Source organism: Oncorhynchus tshawytscha, linkage group LG28, assembly GCF_018296145.1.
Source record: "Oncorhynchus tshawytscha isolate Ot180627B linkage group LG28, Otsh_v2.0, whole genome shotgun sequence".
In the NCBI taxonomy this organism is placed as follows: Eukaryota; Metazoa; Chordata; class Actinopteri; order Salmoniformes; family Salmonidae; genus Oncorhynchus; species Oncorhynchus tshawytscha.
The window spans coordinates 16,267,181-16,284,482 of record NC_056456.1 but is presented as its reverse complement, the minus strand read 5'-3'; the positions used below and the strand labels follow the sequence as shown (position 1 = coordinate 16,284,482).

General features: G+C 41.6%; 1 protein-coding gene across 1 annotated transcript in view; it reads right to left on the bottom strand.

The window, feature by feature from the left end:
• Nucleotides 1–17,302, bottom strand: part of LOC112226826 (adhesion G protein-coupled receptor L2-like) — a 121,173-nt gene that overhangs the window by 68,112 nt on the left and 35,759 nt on the right. Inside the window, 1 exon segment of the mRNA XM_042308169.1 lies at nt 2,356–2,569. Within this exon segment, the coding sequence (XP_042164103.1) occupies nt 2,356–2,569 (214 nt within the window).

Here is a 17,302-nt window from a genome sequence, read left to right as displayed (position 1 = left end):
AATGCAGTGTTCATTAACCAGTCACTTGCTGCCTATTACAACCTGCATATAAGTATGCGACTTGCATTGAGATATTGGACAATTAGTTGCAACTATTGTACAGTCGGTAGACTAATCATATTCTTTCTCCTATTTCGTCCCATTGTTTGTCCCCATCATCAAATGTACAATTGCAGCCGGCAGATCATCGTCATCATCACCACTATTACAATGACTTTACAGGAGGTTGTCTCGGAGGCAGACAGACAGCGATGTCTGTTATGTGAGCTACACTTATCCACTTCCCTTCGTCAGAAAATAATAATGAAGAAAATGTCATTATCCCCTGCCCAGGGCTATTACCCTGTCCTACTCTGAGGGAAGAGATTAGTGCTGCATGGGAAAGGGTGAGAAAAAAACTCTCCAGAACTTCCCCTTCATTCCAAATCCCTGCAATTAATCTGTTAGCTAGCTACAGTCTTGTGATTTTTTTTTACTCCAATGACACCAGAAATGACTCATTACCTCCATAATATGTTAACACTGATTTCTGTCCACTGAAACAGTGATAATTTCACCTATCATCATTTTGTGTTAATCATATTTGTATGTTTTCCTGCTTATGACCAATGGGTTGATGGCGTCTTTGAAATGATTTAAATACTTAGTAATCCCGCGTGGCTCAGTTATCCTATTTGGCTCAGTAGAGCACGGCGCTTGCAACGCCATGGTTGTGGGTTTGATTCTCACGGGGTCGCTCTGGATAAGATTGTCTGCTAAACGACAAGCAAATATTTAACATATAAAACCCACGGTGACATCCATGGTAACAGACAAATCCTCCACCAGCCTATTTCTCATTTCATGCAGTGTATTTATCTCCATTGTTTAAACCGGCATCCATTATAACCAGGCTTCAGACTAGCGCATCATCGGGCTGGCTGTTCTGTGGCGTAGACCTGCTGCCTGAACCACCCAGGGTTATTGTATCAATACTCATTATTGTCATGTCTCATTTCCTCTGATCTACTACATTAGAATAACGCACACAAGCTACAGTAGGTTTAGTGGTGTAGAGCATGATCGGGCTCTGGGCTCTTTACCACCTCCACTGACTCTCCTAAAAGCCTTTGTTAACAGATTAGTTTGAAGTGGAGTTCAGTGGGTTCTAGCCCAGGCAACAATGCAGACATGGGATAAAATACTATTTGATATAATTCCAAACACTTTATCTGGGCTCGATTGAACTTGTCTGATGCAGTAGAACCAATAGAATTGTTGCAAAACCACCCATCTGGACCTCAAAGCAGGCCAGAGAAAATGCTCACAGCATTTGAAAGATACCACATAGTGTTTGAACCCAGGACGGCTAAACCAGCACGTGAGCACTAACAGGCAAATCAAGGGACACGGTGAGCATTCTCTGTCTTTGTCTCTGTCTGGTCTGTGTGCAACTGCTGAGACAAACACCGCAGTAAATGTAGCGTGACAAGCTAAATATGGGACGTCTTTATTATCTATTCAAGAGCTCATGGAAATTTTTGTGGATGCCGGATGGATAAGGCAGAAGGCAGCACCTATTTCCTAAGGTGGATGACTACATACACTCAGTAGCACACAGGTCAGGGCAGGGTAGCGGCGTGTTTCGGTAGGTGAGCCGGGGTTCTTGCTGACTTATGAAACGTTAATCTGGGGTCCTTTAAATACACACTTCCGGGCCGGGGCCGGCATAGCAGTCCATTTAAAGTGGTGCGTGCAGCCTAGTGGCAGTATTGCAGCTAAATGTCCTGGGAGAGTGTTACTAATATGAATGGTATTATGAGGGGGGTAGAGGCATTGCACAGGGCTGGGTGCTGGGCTGTGTCAATGCAGTTACGAGTGTTGGAACAAAAAACTAATGTTGGAAACAGAGGGATTAAGGAGGAGGTTCATGTGACTCTTTTGAGACGGACAGACTGGCTGGCTGGCTGGTTGAGCAGCTGCAGTGGTACTGGTGCAGGGATGCATAGAGCATATGTTCTAGGGTTGCTACTAATGACCCCCTGTCCAGTTTTTACGGTCTAGAGTTCCACAACAATACCCACAAAAACATCTGATTATTAAAAAGTCAAGGAAGTGTGGGTAAATTGTCTGTTTTTGGTCAGTTGAAAAGGTAACACAAATGCTAGTCTAGTAATATTAAGGTTACCACCCAAACCAAACCACTTTGTTTTGATAGAAAACTAGTGGATCCAGAATCACTAGACTGGACTCTAGAATCACATACCACACATCCCTAACTAACTCCAGGTTATATTGTGTAACGAGACCTTTCTGCTCTATTACCTTTGAGATACAATCTTGTAGGCCTTGGGTGAGGTAGCAGTTGACTCTTACCTTTGTGATATGATCTTGTAGGCGTCGGGGAGGTAACAGTTGACGTTCTCCATCTGGAACGGGTCGGCGTCGCAGATCTTGTCGTCGGTACGGCCGTAGTTCGCCGTCTCGATCATGATGACATCAGCACCGGGGCAGCGGAGATCGATGGCGTATCCTTCGCAGGAGAGCTCTCTCCTGACCAGGCCAAACGGCAGGGCAGCACGACCGAACCCTGGGCGGAAGGGAGGGATAGAGAGATGAGAGAGAGAGGGGGAGGGAGAGAAAGTAAAAAGAGATATTAGGTAAAGTGCTGTACAAAACTGCTATAATATACTGCATTCGTAGGAATGGGAGCCAAGAGGAGCCAAAAGTACCCAATAAGATGGAGTCATTTGATATCTTAGGAGGTAGTACAGACTGCAGAGCATCAAAAGACAATCCATTTAATTAGTAACTGCAGACGACTCGCCCAATGTTTACAACGGTTTAAAACAGAAGAATCATAACATACAGTACAACAAGGATGAGGAGAAAGACAGTTAAATTGAATTACCAATTTCTCTAAGGTCTCTTTGTTTCTGGCAAAGACATTTGTATAGTCATTGTATAAAAGTCCATGTAACAACCCAAGAAACAAATTCAAATACACCTAAACACAATACTATAGAACTCAAAATCCCAAACTCTCAATTCGTCCTTCAGGACCATGGTTCGATTAAGTTTGAATAGTTCGTTTTGACAAAGGGGTACAAGCTCCCTCGTTTGTTTTTTGTTTCACTCGTTTAGCTTTTCTACCAGTAGAGCAAGAGGCAGAAAAGAGCCGGAATCTCCCAGCAGCAGCATGGAATGTAATTTAATCAATTTTACAGTGTCGATGATAGAAGACACCGAAGAGGAAAAATCCACAGAAGAGGAAAAATCTATATGCGGAGCTCAGCAGATGTGAACACCAGCCAAATATCTGTGCTTTGGGGAAAATTAACTATTTTGATCAGTTTTTGTTCCTCCCATCAACAAAGTATATTGAAAAGGTTGTTTTTTTACTCTCTTTTTCCCCAGAAAAGCAATAAAACGTCAAGCCATAAATACCATGGAAATGCATATAAAGAGATATTAAAAGAAAGCAGAGGAGAGAGAAAGAAAGAAATAGATCAATTAAAGAAAGAAAATAGGAAGGAAAAACGAACAGGTGTGCAATTTATTTCGAGACCAATCCCTAAGAAAACACCTCAAGTTCCAGAAATGCAAATGGTGTTCCGTTAAAGGACTAAGTGCAAGGCAGTAGCACTGCATGAGCTGTCAATAATCACTGTTGTCCGCAGCAACAGTCTGCCTCTCTGAGGGGCCAGCTCAGCTGCCATTTGTGTTTTCTGCCACTGCACTACTCTGCTAATTAGTCGCTCTTTTCAGCCTGTTACCTTCTCAGCGCTCCCATTGGCTCCTCTGCATTGTCAAGTAATAACACTAACCACCCCGGGTTTGCTTTGCACCCGCCTGCTAATTGCAACCATACACAACTTGACAGCCAGGGCATGACGCAATTGGCAATTGTTTGAACGAATGGCTCAAAGTTGAAGTGATTTCGGCTCGAAACTCCTACTACCCTGAGACCTCGACCTCGACCTCGATGGTATTCTGTGTAGGTTCCACAAATGTCGCAGACAAACACTGGCGAGTGTCGACAAAGGTTTGGATACCAACGTGGATATAAAGCACCTGTAAGCCAAGAGATGAGAGTTTTTCTGAGACTCGACTGGAAGCATGAGGCACCAAACAAGCTCTCAATAGGAAATGCTTTTTTATGCATGAACCATTTAACAACAGAATGCTATGAGACCACTTCAGATTACAATATATGTGCATTCATGAATATACTAATGATAAACATGTATGCTAATTGGTCTGTGAATTCTGCTTCGTAGAGATGTATGTGCCGTAGTCCAACGAACTGCTATAACTACTGTAACTTCCCCGTGCGGCTTCAACTTCACCACAACAACTAATGAACGGGTTTCATGGCCATTCCTCATGGTGGGAGTGACAGCTTTATCACACAGGCAGAGGCTACAGAAAGCAGACAGAGAGAATCATTTTCATGGGGTTGTAAAGTTTCTCAATGTAAAAACTCTCCTTTAGAATGGACTGTAGCTCACAGTAACTTCCCCTCCCTCCTTCCCCTTCTGTCCAACAGTTAGCTATGGGCCATCTATCAGGGAACTACAGTTTACTGTATGGTCTGATCAAACACAGCTGCAGTCAATTGAGGCCTAGCAATTGATTAAGCCTGGGGCTCACCTGCCTCCTCTTCCCCAGTACAGTATAGATCCATCTGGCCATAGGGCAACAGTATATCAATTAAGGGGGAGTATCTTGACTGTTATGGGCGCACACAAGGACAAATTGCCTGGTCTCTCCACTCCCTTCAGATAGCATGGATCTCATTAAAGACTCACTTACCTCTCGGTAATTGGATACGTATCATGAAAAATCCCTTTAAAAAAAGTTGTAATGTTTTGAGAAAATCTTGTTTTGTTTCCTTACAATAGAATGAATTTCCTAAATAATAGAATGAAGTAAAAAGCCATTTCGTTCTGTTTGAAGACTGCACATCATGTTCTTTCAATAACCAGCAGTTCAAAGCATTCGTACCTCTTTGGCTGCATTTACACAGGTAGCTTCATTCTTTTCACATCAGATATTTTTCAGAGCTGATCTGATTTGTCAAAAGACCAATTAGTGTAAAGAATTGGTCTGCCTGTGTCAATGACGTGAACAGATGTGAACAGAATGGAAAACACGGGTACTTTATTTATCATTTTTATTTAACCTTTATTTAACTAGACAAGTCGGTTAAGACCAAATGTTTTATTTACAACGACAGCCTACACTGATCAAACCCGGACGACGCTGGGCCAATTGTGCTCTGCCCAATCACGGCCGGTTGTGATACAGCCTGGATTTGAACCAGGGTGTCTGTCTGTAGTGATGCCTTTAGCACTGAGATGCAGTGCCTTAGACCACTGTGCCACTCGGGCATGACACATTTACAATGTACCCACTTAGATTTGTTTTGGAACATCACTGTGAATGTTGGAGACTTTTATTAAAAGTTAAATGGGGCAGAGAGGTTTTACGCGGGGGGAGAAACATTTTTGTGTGCGCATGAGTGTCAATGTCTTGAGGAAGTGTGAAAAGCTTTTCATCTCATGGCTCTGTGTAACTTTGTTTGACTTCTCTGTTCCAACTTTGCAGTGGTAGGAAAAGAAACTGCCACAGGACACAAGCATGTCGGGCAGCCAGCTGCAGTTCAGAACAGTTCAGAAAACAGGAGGGAAAATCCATAGCACATCGTGTGTGTGTTTTTGTGTGTGAAAAAAAATAATAAAAAGAACGGAGCAAGACTACCTCTCTCTTCATCGCTCCTTCAGACTAACATTAAATCATCCTACATAAGGCTGGGACAATAACCGTATAATCGCGTAACCGATAATGAATTGCCCAAAGCATAGTTCTGAGATATTGAGCAATAAAGTTTTCACATTCCAGATCTCAGAACTGTTTTCTAGTGAATTCTTCTTTTGATCACCCATTCTGGTCCTCACCCTAAATGTACCTGAAGTGCAGAGCATCGAAATCCTAAGACATTTGAAAATCTTTTTTTTTTTTTAATGGGGTGCAAACACAGCTAGAACCTTGTGGCTCTGAAATGTCAATCTGGCTTCAGCCATAAGATTCTATCTGGCACAGTATGTTACATTTATGTCAATAGAAAAGTACCAAAAAAAATGTAATGATTAAATCAAGAGAATACCCTTCTTTCTAGTCACATATATGAATTCAAATATATGAATTCATGTCCATCACACATTTGTTAAAGCGAAGATGTCAAACACACTATATCCTATGGAGAACTAGCATCATTGCTAAAGCTTAGCTCTGGATGACTAAACTTGATATATTTTTCTGGTGTCTGACACCCAAAGTATGTAAACTACTTGCTAGTCATCAATAAAACATTTGTAATTTTAGTAAAATAAACCTTCCATGGAGGTTTTCATATCGCTATAGAACTAGTGAAAAACAGCAATGCCTCTCTAAGGACCTTAAACATGCTCTAAGGCACCTGTATTTATTTATTTTTGCCTGTAAAGAGCTTACGTTACGGCCATTCTTCAGAAAAATTGTGGGGGAAAAATCTAAGTAATTGAAAAAGAGGACCAGAACCTATGATATGAATAATCAAGTACTTGGGAGTCCCAAGGTTCTATCTGCAAAATATATGGTTTTGAGATAATCATTTTTTTTTTTTAAGTCCCAGATCTCAGAACTGTTTTTGTGATGTCTTCCTCTTTCATGACTCAGTAAGTATATCACCCTCCATCCAATTATTTTTGATTGACTATCCATCATTGTGTGATTGGACTGCAGATAGAACCATATAGCAGCAAGTTAAAAGGTGTTTGTGCAGATAGAACATTCAGATCATTTACAAAAAAATTCAATTATAAACTATATTATTTATTTTTATCTGACATATCTCACATGTAAAGGACCACCTAAAGAGCAACTGTGTTAATGACACAATTTTGACCAAAATGTCAGATATAACCTTCTAGTCCCAAGGTCAAGAATTATTAACAATAATGTGAACAACAACAAAAAAGTATCATAATTGCCTTAATACATTTATTTTAAGAGGGGGGAGGGATTCAACTTTATTTTCAAGTAGATAGTTTACCCAATAGCAATTATTCATTTTTACATGAAAAGGGTCAAATTGCAATCATTTTACGAGCATAGTCGGAAGAAGCTTCTTTTCCAAAAGTTACAAGCAGCCAAACCTATACATATTTTAGATGGGGGTGTCACCAACGCTGTGTTGTATTAATTAGGTAAGTCGTAGATATTTTTCAAAGATGCATTATGATACATTACAAGCTCAAAACAAACAAAAATACAATTATGACTCGTTACCCATAATTCCATATACGCCACAGTCTTAATCCTACGGCTGCAACCAGCAGGCCAGTATATAATATACTAAATGGAATGCGCAATTGAATTGCCATGGAAACCGCTGTATACATTTTCTCTGTGCCATAATTGGCTATGATCCCCTATTCCTGGCCCTGTTGACACGGCGACGCCTTATCAGGCATTCTGGTCAGTGACTGACTGACTGGGGGAAAGAAAATAGGCTTTTCAGATTCCTCCCCCTGGCCAGCCAACGGTAAGCCTGCTATTTGAGCTCAAGTGAGCACAGAGTAGGCAGACGGGGGGCCAATACGGACTCACAATGTGTTGTATTATGGAAGTGTGGAGTCTCTTCTCCTTTTTTCGGGTACGCAGCCTATAATTCACTGGCAACAATCCTTTCCATAATACATATTTTGTTTTCTATCAACACCCTTGAAATTGAAAGTGGCACCACAGCGCAGATGGGTGCATCTGAAAAATACAGGCCCAGCCAGTGGCGCGCTGCCATCGTCTGATGCTTTTAAACCCCTGAGAAAAAAAAGAGAGAAAAAAAATAAAAAGACAATTGAGGTTTGATATAAAGCTATTGGCTTTGGCCAGAGCACCAGACCATGACACACAGTCACAGTTATGTTTAGCCCCTCATCCTAACCCCTCATTTTCCCAGGATTGTTTTGTCCTTTAAGAGGCCTATCCTATACAACCTTTAACCCCCAAAACTCCCCTCCTCTGCTCTCCACGAGGACTTCAGACTCAGACTGAGGAGCCGCAAGAGTACCGGAATGTTTGATCAGTCTGGCAAAAAGTGGGCCAGTTTTGGAGGGGGTACAGACAGAGTGGCGAGGGCCGCAAGAGCCTTCACAGACAGACAGACAGAGCACAGCTAGGCGTTGGTTGACGCTTGTCATCCTCCATTAAGGCCTCTTTGATTGGTCTTTGTGGTCGTGGAAACGTCAAACAGCTGCATGCAAATGGTCCTGTTCCCCCAGGCTGGCCCCCATTGTTCTGGGCCTAGGCTTGACAGGGACGCTTTCTCCACAGGATAAAGCAGGGTGTAGCCCTTTAGAAGAATAAGAGTGGCCCCACCGCTGACACAGCGTGAGTCCTTCAAAATTGTTTGCCTTTTTTGGTCGTTTTATTCTTCAATATTACTGGTAGCCTATGTCTCGGGAAGAAAGAGGGAATCTTCCAAAGTCAAGCATTCCTCCCAACTGCGCTGGATGCCTCCATAATCTAATATCCGGAGCGAGAGTATAGGGCAAGCGAGCATACAGTATGTTTTCCAAAGATGAAGTCACGATTTTCCAAAGGGAATTAAGAAAAAGGAAAAAAAAATCAAAAGCATATTTGAATACTTAACAAGTGTGAACAAAGCGGCTACATGTTTTTTTTTTAAACAAATTCTGCTCTCTTTGTACTCCTCTGCAGTATTTCTAATCTGTTCAATGGAAGTTGTTGATTGCAGGCCAAGGAAGGATTTAAAAAACAGTAGGCTGAATTCATTTGGAAATAAAGTACTTGTATGAAGAAAATCATGGTGGCTTCTAAAGGGCACTTGCAATTAACCCCTTCTTTATTAAACAATACTAGTCTCAAATTGTAAACACAACATTCTTAAGCTGACAGAAAATTATTATATTTTGTATAAATATTTCATACAAGTCTCTTTTCATATCCCTCAGTAGCATACAATAAATAGCATAGCTGCTGGTGTCTGGTAGCATACAATAAATAGCATAGCTGCTGGTGTCTGGTAGCATACAATAAATAACATAGCTGCTAGTGTCTGGTAGTATACAATAAATAGCATAGCTGCTAGTGTCTGGTAGCATACAATAAATAACATAGCTGCTAGTGTCTGGTAGCATACAATAAATAGCATAGCTGCTAGTGTCTGGTAGCATACAATAAATAGCATAGCTGCTAGTGTCTGGTAGCATACAATAAATAACATAGCTGCTAGTGTCTGGTAGCATACAATAAATAGCATAGCTGCTAGTGTCTGGTAGCATACAATAAATAGCATAGCTGCTAGTGTCTGGTAGCATACAATAAATAACATAGCTGCTAGTGTCTGGTAGCATACAATAAATAGCATAGCTGCTATAGCTGCTACAATAAATAACATAGTGTGTCTGGTAGCATACAATAAATAGCATAGCTGCTGGTGTCTGGTAGCATACAATAAATAGCATAGCTGCTAGTGTCTGGTAGCATACAATAAATAGCATAGCTGCTAGTGTCTGGTAGCATACAATAAATAACATAGTTGCTAGTGTCTGGTAGCATACAATAAATAGCATAGCTGCTGGTGTCTGCCATTTGCTATCTGTGATACAATCTCACAAATGCTATCCAAAAGGAAGACACACATTAAAACACATGGGAGTGAGTTGAGAGATGAGGAAGGAGATTTGGGGAGTTGCAAAATAACATCTGCACAGGAGATACTCTGTACAGGCATGACCCCGCTACAACAGGCCCATATTTCATTACAACCACGAAAACTGCAATAATACAATCGACAAGGACATATGGCACCATCTCCCATGACACTCACCCCCTCTCTCTCTTTCCGTCTCTGTTCTAGCTTGCTGGGAATCGTTTCTAAAGACAATGTCAGACAAGACCGCAAAGCAGACCCCAAAGGCTAAACGCTACTTTCCCAGACAAATAACTGCTATCAAACACCTCCAGGTTCCGATATACCGTAAGCATTCTAAAATAGAACCGGATAAGTCACTTAGTCCATTTGTGGTGAAAGCCATGCTCTCAGGAATTTCTCTCTTTAATATGGCTGAAATACAATGGTGGTGCTTCAGGTTCCAAAAATCACTCTTGGTATTCATGACCGTGGCCATTCATCTCCTAGACTGTGTTTTCTATATTTTTTCCCTCTGGAAACAGTGGGTGGGCATTGCAGGTGAGCAGGAGAGCATTACACGCGCGGCATGTTGATGCGTGTCTCATTCTGGAGAACTAAAGGGGAAGGATTTGTCATATCACTGGGGCTAAAGCATGATAGAGTCAGGCCCCCCCCGGTGGCATCTCTGAAGCTCTTGGAAATATTAGAGATATTGGAGATATTGTGTGGGCGTGTGTACATGTGTGTGGCTGAGAGACCCTGTCACGGAAGACGCTCAGGTGGCATTCCTCATCCCCATTTCCCCTCAACCCTATTTTCTCTCTCCTGTTCACAAGCCCAGGTGCTCCAGGCATGCTAACTTGCAAGCCTCCTTTAAATCCCAACCTAAACCTCAAATCCACTTCAAAAGTGACGCACGAGTGAGTGATGCTCCCATTGTCCTTATTTTTACACCAAGCGCCCTTTAGTGCTTAACCTGATCTTGTTGTTGTCTTCAAAGTCAGCAATGGCAAAACATGACAGTTCCAGACAATTTACAAATTCAATGTAGCGTCTAGGCGAAAGACTGTTTTGGTTCTTCAAAGACAGCAGCAGGCTCAACTCAAGCTAAAGACATCCTTCGATGACATCTGATTTTCCAAGCTCTGAGGGAAAGCGAAAGAGTATAACCATAGAACTAGAATTACAAGAATGGGAATTCCCAATCAAGCCAATGGGTCTGTGATGGGTGAAATTCTATTTCTATGTTTATAACTAACAATCTAACATGCCCTGTTTAAACTGAGGTCATCTTCTCTGTCAATGGGACTGCCCTGACCTCTGACCTTTAAGACACATCAAAAGGAAGCCATTTAAGAATGGGGAGCAACATCATTACACAGCTAACGCATTTAATCCTCTGAGGCCAACGCAGGGTCACCCATTAATTAAGCTCCTCATGACAGGGACGACACCATGTTAAAAACATGTCTTAGAAAAATGTCTCCTTTCGTAAATCTTTATCCAAACCAAACGCCTGTTGGATTATTAGAGTTTGGCAAATCAAACGTTTTTTTTGTTTGTTTGTTAAGGAACTAGAAATGGGCAATTCCACAGTGACAGAATTACGCTGAGGCTCCCATTTTTTCCATTTTAAACAGTGTGCCGAACAAAAACCATTGATTTCAAAGTTTAACAAACCATACAACTCTATGAACAGTGACAACGTTGAAACATTTACACAGTAAATAAATAAAACCTGTAGATGCAATGATGCACATTTTAGTAACATAATTACGATAAAATCTCCCTCCGTTTTATTCAGTTACCAAACTTTCTACCTGTAAACGTGTTTTTGTCAAATGTTCAGTGGAAATTGTTCAAAGTAATCCTTGTGCATAGAGTTATGGCTTGTCAAACTTTGAAATCAATGGTTTTTGTTTGGTATACATTTTAAAGTGTGGTCTCAGCATCCAAAGAGTCTCAGCGTCCAAAGAGTCTCAGCGTCCAAAGAGTCTCAGCGTCCAAAGAGTCCAAAGAGTCTCAGCGCCCAAAGAGTCTCAGCGCCCAAAGAGTCTCAGCGCCCAAAGAGTCTCAGCGCCCAAAGAGTCTCAGCGCCCAAAGAGTCTCAGCGCCCAAAGAGTCTCAGCCCAAAGAGTCTCAGCGCCCAAAGAGTCTCAGCGTCCAAAGAGTCTCAGCGTCCAAAGACACAAATATGTGTCACAGGCGTTAATAAACCTTAAAATCGCAAAAGGCTTTGGTTGAGAGTTTATGAAAAACCTATTCAGTATACACAAGGGAGAGAATCAATAATTAGTTCACTGCTGCAAGCTGGCCTAGCATATTATTGCATGTGTTTTCCACAGAGTTGATGAAACACACAGAAAGAGGAGAATATAGAAGGAAAATCTCCCCTGTGTGTAGCAAGGGCGCAGTTTCTTTATCTCCCCTGAATGATTGTGCTGCATCCTTAAACGTCCTCAAAGCCAAAGCCCCGTTCCTAACCCCTCACATTTAAACCCCAGCTGGGCTTTCTGCTTCAAGTCCTGGAACCAGTCAGGTGCTTCCCTAAGGGGGGTCCCCTCCTCATCACATGGCCCTGCATGCGTGTGTGCGTACATGTGTGTGTTTGTGTGTTCTGAGCCGGCCCAGGAGGCTCCCTCAGTACGGCACATTGACAGAGTATGTCAGGAGGAACTGTGACTGGAACAGGGATTAAATCGGTTCTTAATAATGAGGCTGGAACAGTAGGGCTGACTGGGGACAAACCAGAACCGGAGGACTACGAGTAGACAAGTGGTAAAAAGTGTTGGGCCAGTAACCGAAAGATCTCTGGTACGAATCCCAGAGCCAACTAGGTGAATCATCTGCCAATGTGCCCTTGAGCAAGGTACTCAACCCACTTCTGTGCGTCACTCGCTGAATAAGGAAAGGACACAGATGATAGGGGAACACTCTCATGCACACCGCAAGAACACGCTCACACATATACGCCACATGCACATACATGCAAAAACACAGCCGTGAAAGCCGTACACTATATATTAATGATAACAAATAATGTGTTAGAATATTATAACAGTGAAGGTCCAATTCGAGTCCTGACATACAATACAATCATGTTACAATCACCTCCTGACAGAGTAGTTAAGTGATAATGCCCTCGAAGCTGGTGTTTGGAGGATATATTGGCACAGGTGTTGTTAGGCATATCCTCCAAACACCGGCTTCGAGGGCATTATCACTTCTATACAAGGGTTTACCAACATATTCAAATAATGATTTACAGTTGAAGTCAGAAGTTTACATACACTGAGGTTGGAGTCATTAAAACTTGTTTTTCAACCACTCCACAAATGTCTTGTTAAACAAACTATAGTTTTGGCAAGTTGGTTAGGACATCTACTTTGTGCATGACACAAGTAATTTGTCCAGCAATTGTTTACAGACAGATTATTTCACTTATAATTCACTGTATCACAATTCCAGTGGGTCAGAATTTTACATACACGAAGTTGACTGTGCCTTTAAACAGCCTGGAAAATTCCAGACAATTATGTCATGGCTTTAGAAGCTTCTGATTGACATAATTTGAGTCAATTGGAGGTGTACATGTGGATGTATTTCAAGGGCTACCTTCAAACTCAGTGCCTCTTTGCTTGACATCATGGGAAAATCAAAATAAATCAGCCAAGACCTCAGAAAATAAATTGTAGACGTCCACAAGTCTGGTTTATCCTTGGGAGCAATTTCCAAACGCCTGAAGGTAAAACGTTCATCTGTACAAACAATAGTACGCAAGTATAAACACCATGGGACCATGCAGCCATCATACCGCTCAGGAAGGAGACGCGTTCTGTCTCCTAGAGATGAACGCACTTTGGTGCGAAAAGTGCAAATCAATCCCAGAACAACAGCAAAGGACCTTGTGAAGATGCTGGAGGAAACAGGTACAAAATAATCTATTTCCACAGTAAAACGAGTCCAATATCGACTTTACCTGGTAGGCCGCTCAGCAAGGAAGAAGCCGCTGCTCTAAAACCGCCATTAAAAAAACAGACTATGGTTTACACATGGGGACAAAGATCGTACTTTTTGGAGAAATGTCCTCTGGTCTGATGAAACAAAAATAGAACTGTTTGACCATAATTACCATTGTTATGTTTGGAGGAAAAAGAGGGAGGCTTGCCGTGAAGCATGGGGGTGGCAGCATCATGTTGTGGGGGTGCTTTGCTGCAGGAGGGACTAGTGCACTTCACAAAATAGATGGCATCATGAAGACGGAAAATTATGTGGATATATTGAAGCAACATCTCAAGACATCAGTCAGGAACTTAAAGCTTGGTCGCAAATGGGTTTTCCAAATGGACAATGACCCCAAGCATACTTCCAAAGTTGTGGCAAAATGGCTTAAGGACAACAAAGTCAACGTATTGGAGTGGCCATCACAAAACCTTGACCTTAATCCTATAGAAAGGATGGGCAGAACTGAAAAAGCGTGTGCAAGCAAGGAGGCCTACAAACCTGATTCAGTCACACCAGCTGTCAGGAGGAATGGGCCAAAATTCACCCAACATATTGTGGGAAGCTTGTGGAAGGCTACCCGAAAAGTTTGACCCAAGTGAAACAATTGAAAGGCAATGCTACCAAATACTAACTGATTGTATGTAAACTTCTGACCCACTGGGAATGTGATGAAAGAAATAAAAACTGAAATAAATCATTCTCTCAACTATTATTCTGACATTTCACATTCTTAAAATAAAGTGATGATCCTAACTGACAGGGACAGGGAATGTTTTACTTGGAATAAGTGTCAGGAATTGTGAAAAACGGAGTTTAAATGTATTTGGCTAAGTTGCATGTAAACTTCCGACTTCAACTGTACATATTTTCATTAAAAACGTTATTTTGATGAATTTATTCATACCATTTCGTCCTTCTACAAGATATAGTCCCGAAACAAATCTAGGGTTGCTACCCAAGCCGGCTTGTCGTTCGTTAAATTGGTTTGGTTGCCAGAGACAAGACCCAGTCGTTCATTCTTTTTGTTCTATATCTATGGACGCACCCAGTCGTTCGTTCTAAATGTTCCATTGCCATACTGGCTGGGAACGTTCTTATCCCTTGCATGCTAGCAAGCCAACTACAGCTAACTTTACAGTCACATCAAACAGTGCAGCCAGAATAACAACAGTAGCTGTATTTGTTTAAGCTGTTTTCTAGTGACATATTTGGATACATCCATAACAAGGCGCTAATGAGGCGCGATTTCGCCTGGCATAGAAAATTTGCTCTCTCGTTAGGACACTGTTGTTCAGAGGAGCTAGGCAACAACACAGCTAACACAATAACTTCAAATTGAAGCTGGAAAAACTACAAACTAGCTGCACTTCGCTTCGTTTTACCTTTTTTTTCAATTTACATTTCTTTGTATATATCCATAAAATGATGTCAGCTGATTCATGATTTCGACTGGCTGAGAAACTCTGCTTGCCTCTCTCTCTCTCTCTCGTCTCCCGAACCCCACACGTTCATTACTATGGGATAGTTGGAGATCGAATTAGAATATTGAAACATTGTTGCAAATGTCTGAGAGACAGACAGCAAGGTTTATACAATTCTCCACTGTTGAAAACTAAATGTTTGTCTAAAAGACATGTGAGATAATGTCTAGATGCTTTTTATAGTGGAGATCAAGTTTTCAAAACCTCTTAAGGCTCCTCCACTTTTTTTCAAATTTTCACCTAAAATGACATACCCAAATCTAACTGCCTGTAGCTCAGGACCTGATGCAAGGATATGCATATTATTGATATTATTTGAAAGGAAACACTTAAGTTTGTAGAAATGTGAAATGTAGGAGAATATAACACATTAGATCTGGTAAAAGATAATAAAAATAAAAAAACTGTTATAAAATAATTGTACCATCATCTTTGAAATGCAAGAGAAAGACCCTAATGTATTATTCCAGCCCAGGTGCAATTTAGCAGTGTATGTGCTAAGTTTTTAGACTGATCCATGAACCATTGCATTTATGTTCAAAATGCTGTATCAAAACTGCCCAAATGTGCCTAATTGGTTTATTAATAACTTTTCAAGTTCATAACTGTGCACTCTCTTCAAACAATAGCATGGTATTATTTCACTGTATTAGCTACTGTAAATTGTACAGTGTAGATAGATGAACAAGAATTTAAGCTTCTGTCAATATCAGATATGTCTATGTCCTGGGAAACGTTCTTGCTACTTACAACCTCATGCTAATCGCATTAGCCTACATTAGCTCAACCGTCCCGAGGGGGACCCATCAATTCTGTTGAGGATAACATCCCTGCCTGGGCTGATGAGATGCACAGTCAGATGGAACAGAGTAAATAGGTATTTTAACGTCATAGATTTAGCCAGTGGTAACTTGTGCAATAGACACCGGCTGGAATGCACTTTTAACCAATCAGAATTCCGGATTAGACCCACCCGTTGTATAATCATTTTATAGAAATCACATTCCAACATCCCATATACGGTCGTTGTAGGTGACCCTTTTAGAGCTTGGTCAATGAAGTGAGAGACAAACAGAATCCAGACACATTCCAATGCAGTAGCCCAACCCAACAGGCGGACAATCTCTGGAACATTGTCTGACTGACCACTGATTGACTAGAGTGTGATGACTGTGATGACCTTGCCCCCTCCACTCCTCCACCGGTCAATACGAGCAACAAGCAGCCTGGCCACTGATAAGAGATTGGCCAGATGGGGAGACCTTGATGACAGACAGCTTCCTGGTTCCCTGCCCCCCTCCTTCACTTCAATGAGGAGCCATTGCGGGCTGGCAGCCCTGCGCACTCAACGGAGGAATATGCTGATAACGTACCAGGCAAACAAAAACGCTCTTTGTGCCTCACTCTCTCAGTCTCTCTGTTTCTCAGACCCCCGTTTCGGGGGACTTTATTCCCTCTCTAACCACACTTATTCAATTTCCTGCACAGCAGTAGAAGGGTTCCTTATCTTGGGCTGTTTATACCTGCAAATCGCCCAGCAGCCCTTTTGTTTGCAGGTGACCCACCCCGAGGTGACATTTAATTCCTGGACAGAAAATGTGGTCATGCTCCATGGCACAGCCTCCCTAGCCTTGGGGGATTTACTATTACATGCTACAGAGTGGTATTCGTTCACACCATCTAGAGTATACAGACCTAGCAGACAGAGGTACACAAACAAGAGTGCTGCTGCTAATAAAACATAGTGGAAATAAACCAAGCCCAATGAGACACAAATACACACACACACACAGAATAGTAATCAGTATGTAGACTAACCTATCACACAAATACACCACTGACAGAAATATGCAAGCAAACACGTGCGCACACACACACTATCGTAATTTATTTTTGAATTGCTTCACTCCTTTTTATTTTTATATCTTTTTTTGTTGTTGTAGTAATTAACATCTGGGGTGTATATCATATTCAATGCTGCCAAAAAAAATAATTATAAACTCCTACAAAATCGACTGCAGTGTAAAGTCAACGTCAGCAACAAATTATTCTCTAAATAGCAATCATTTTCTTCACAGACACTACGGATGCAATATATGATAGACTACTTTCCCTTTGATAGAGCCAAGATCCCCTT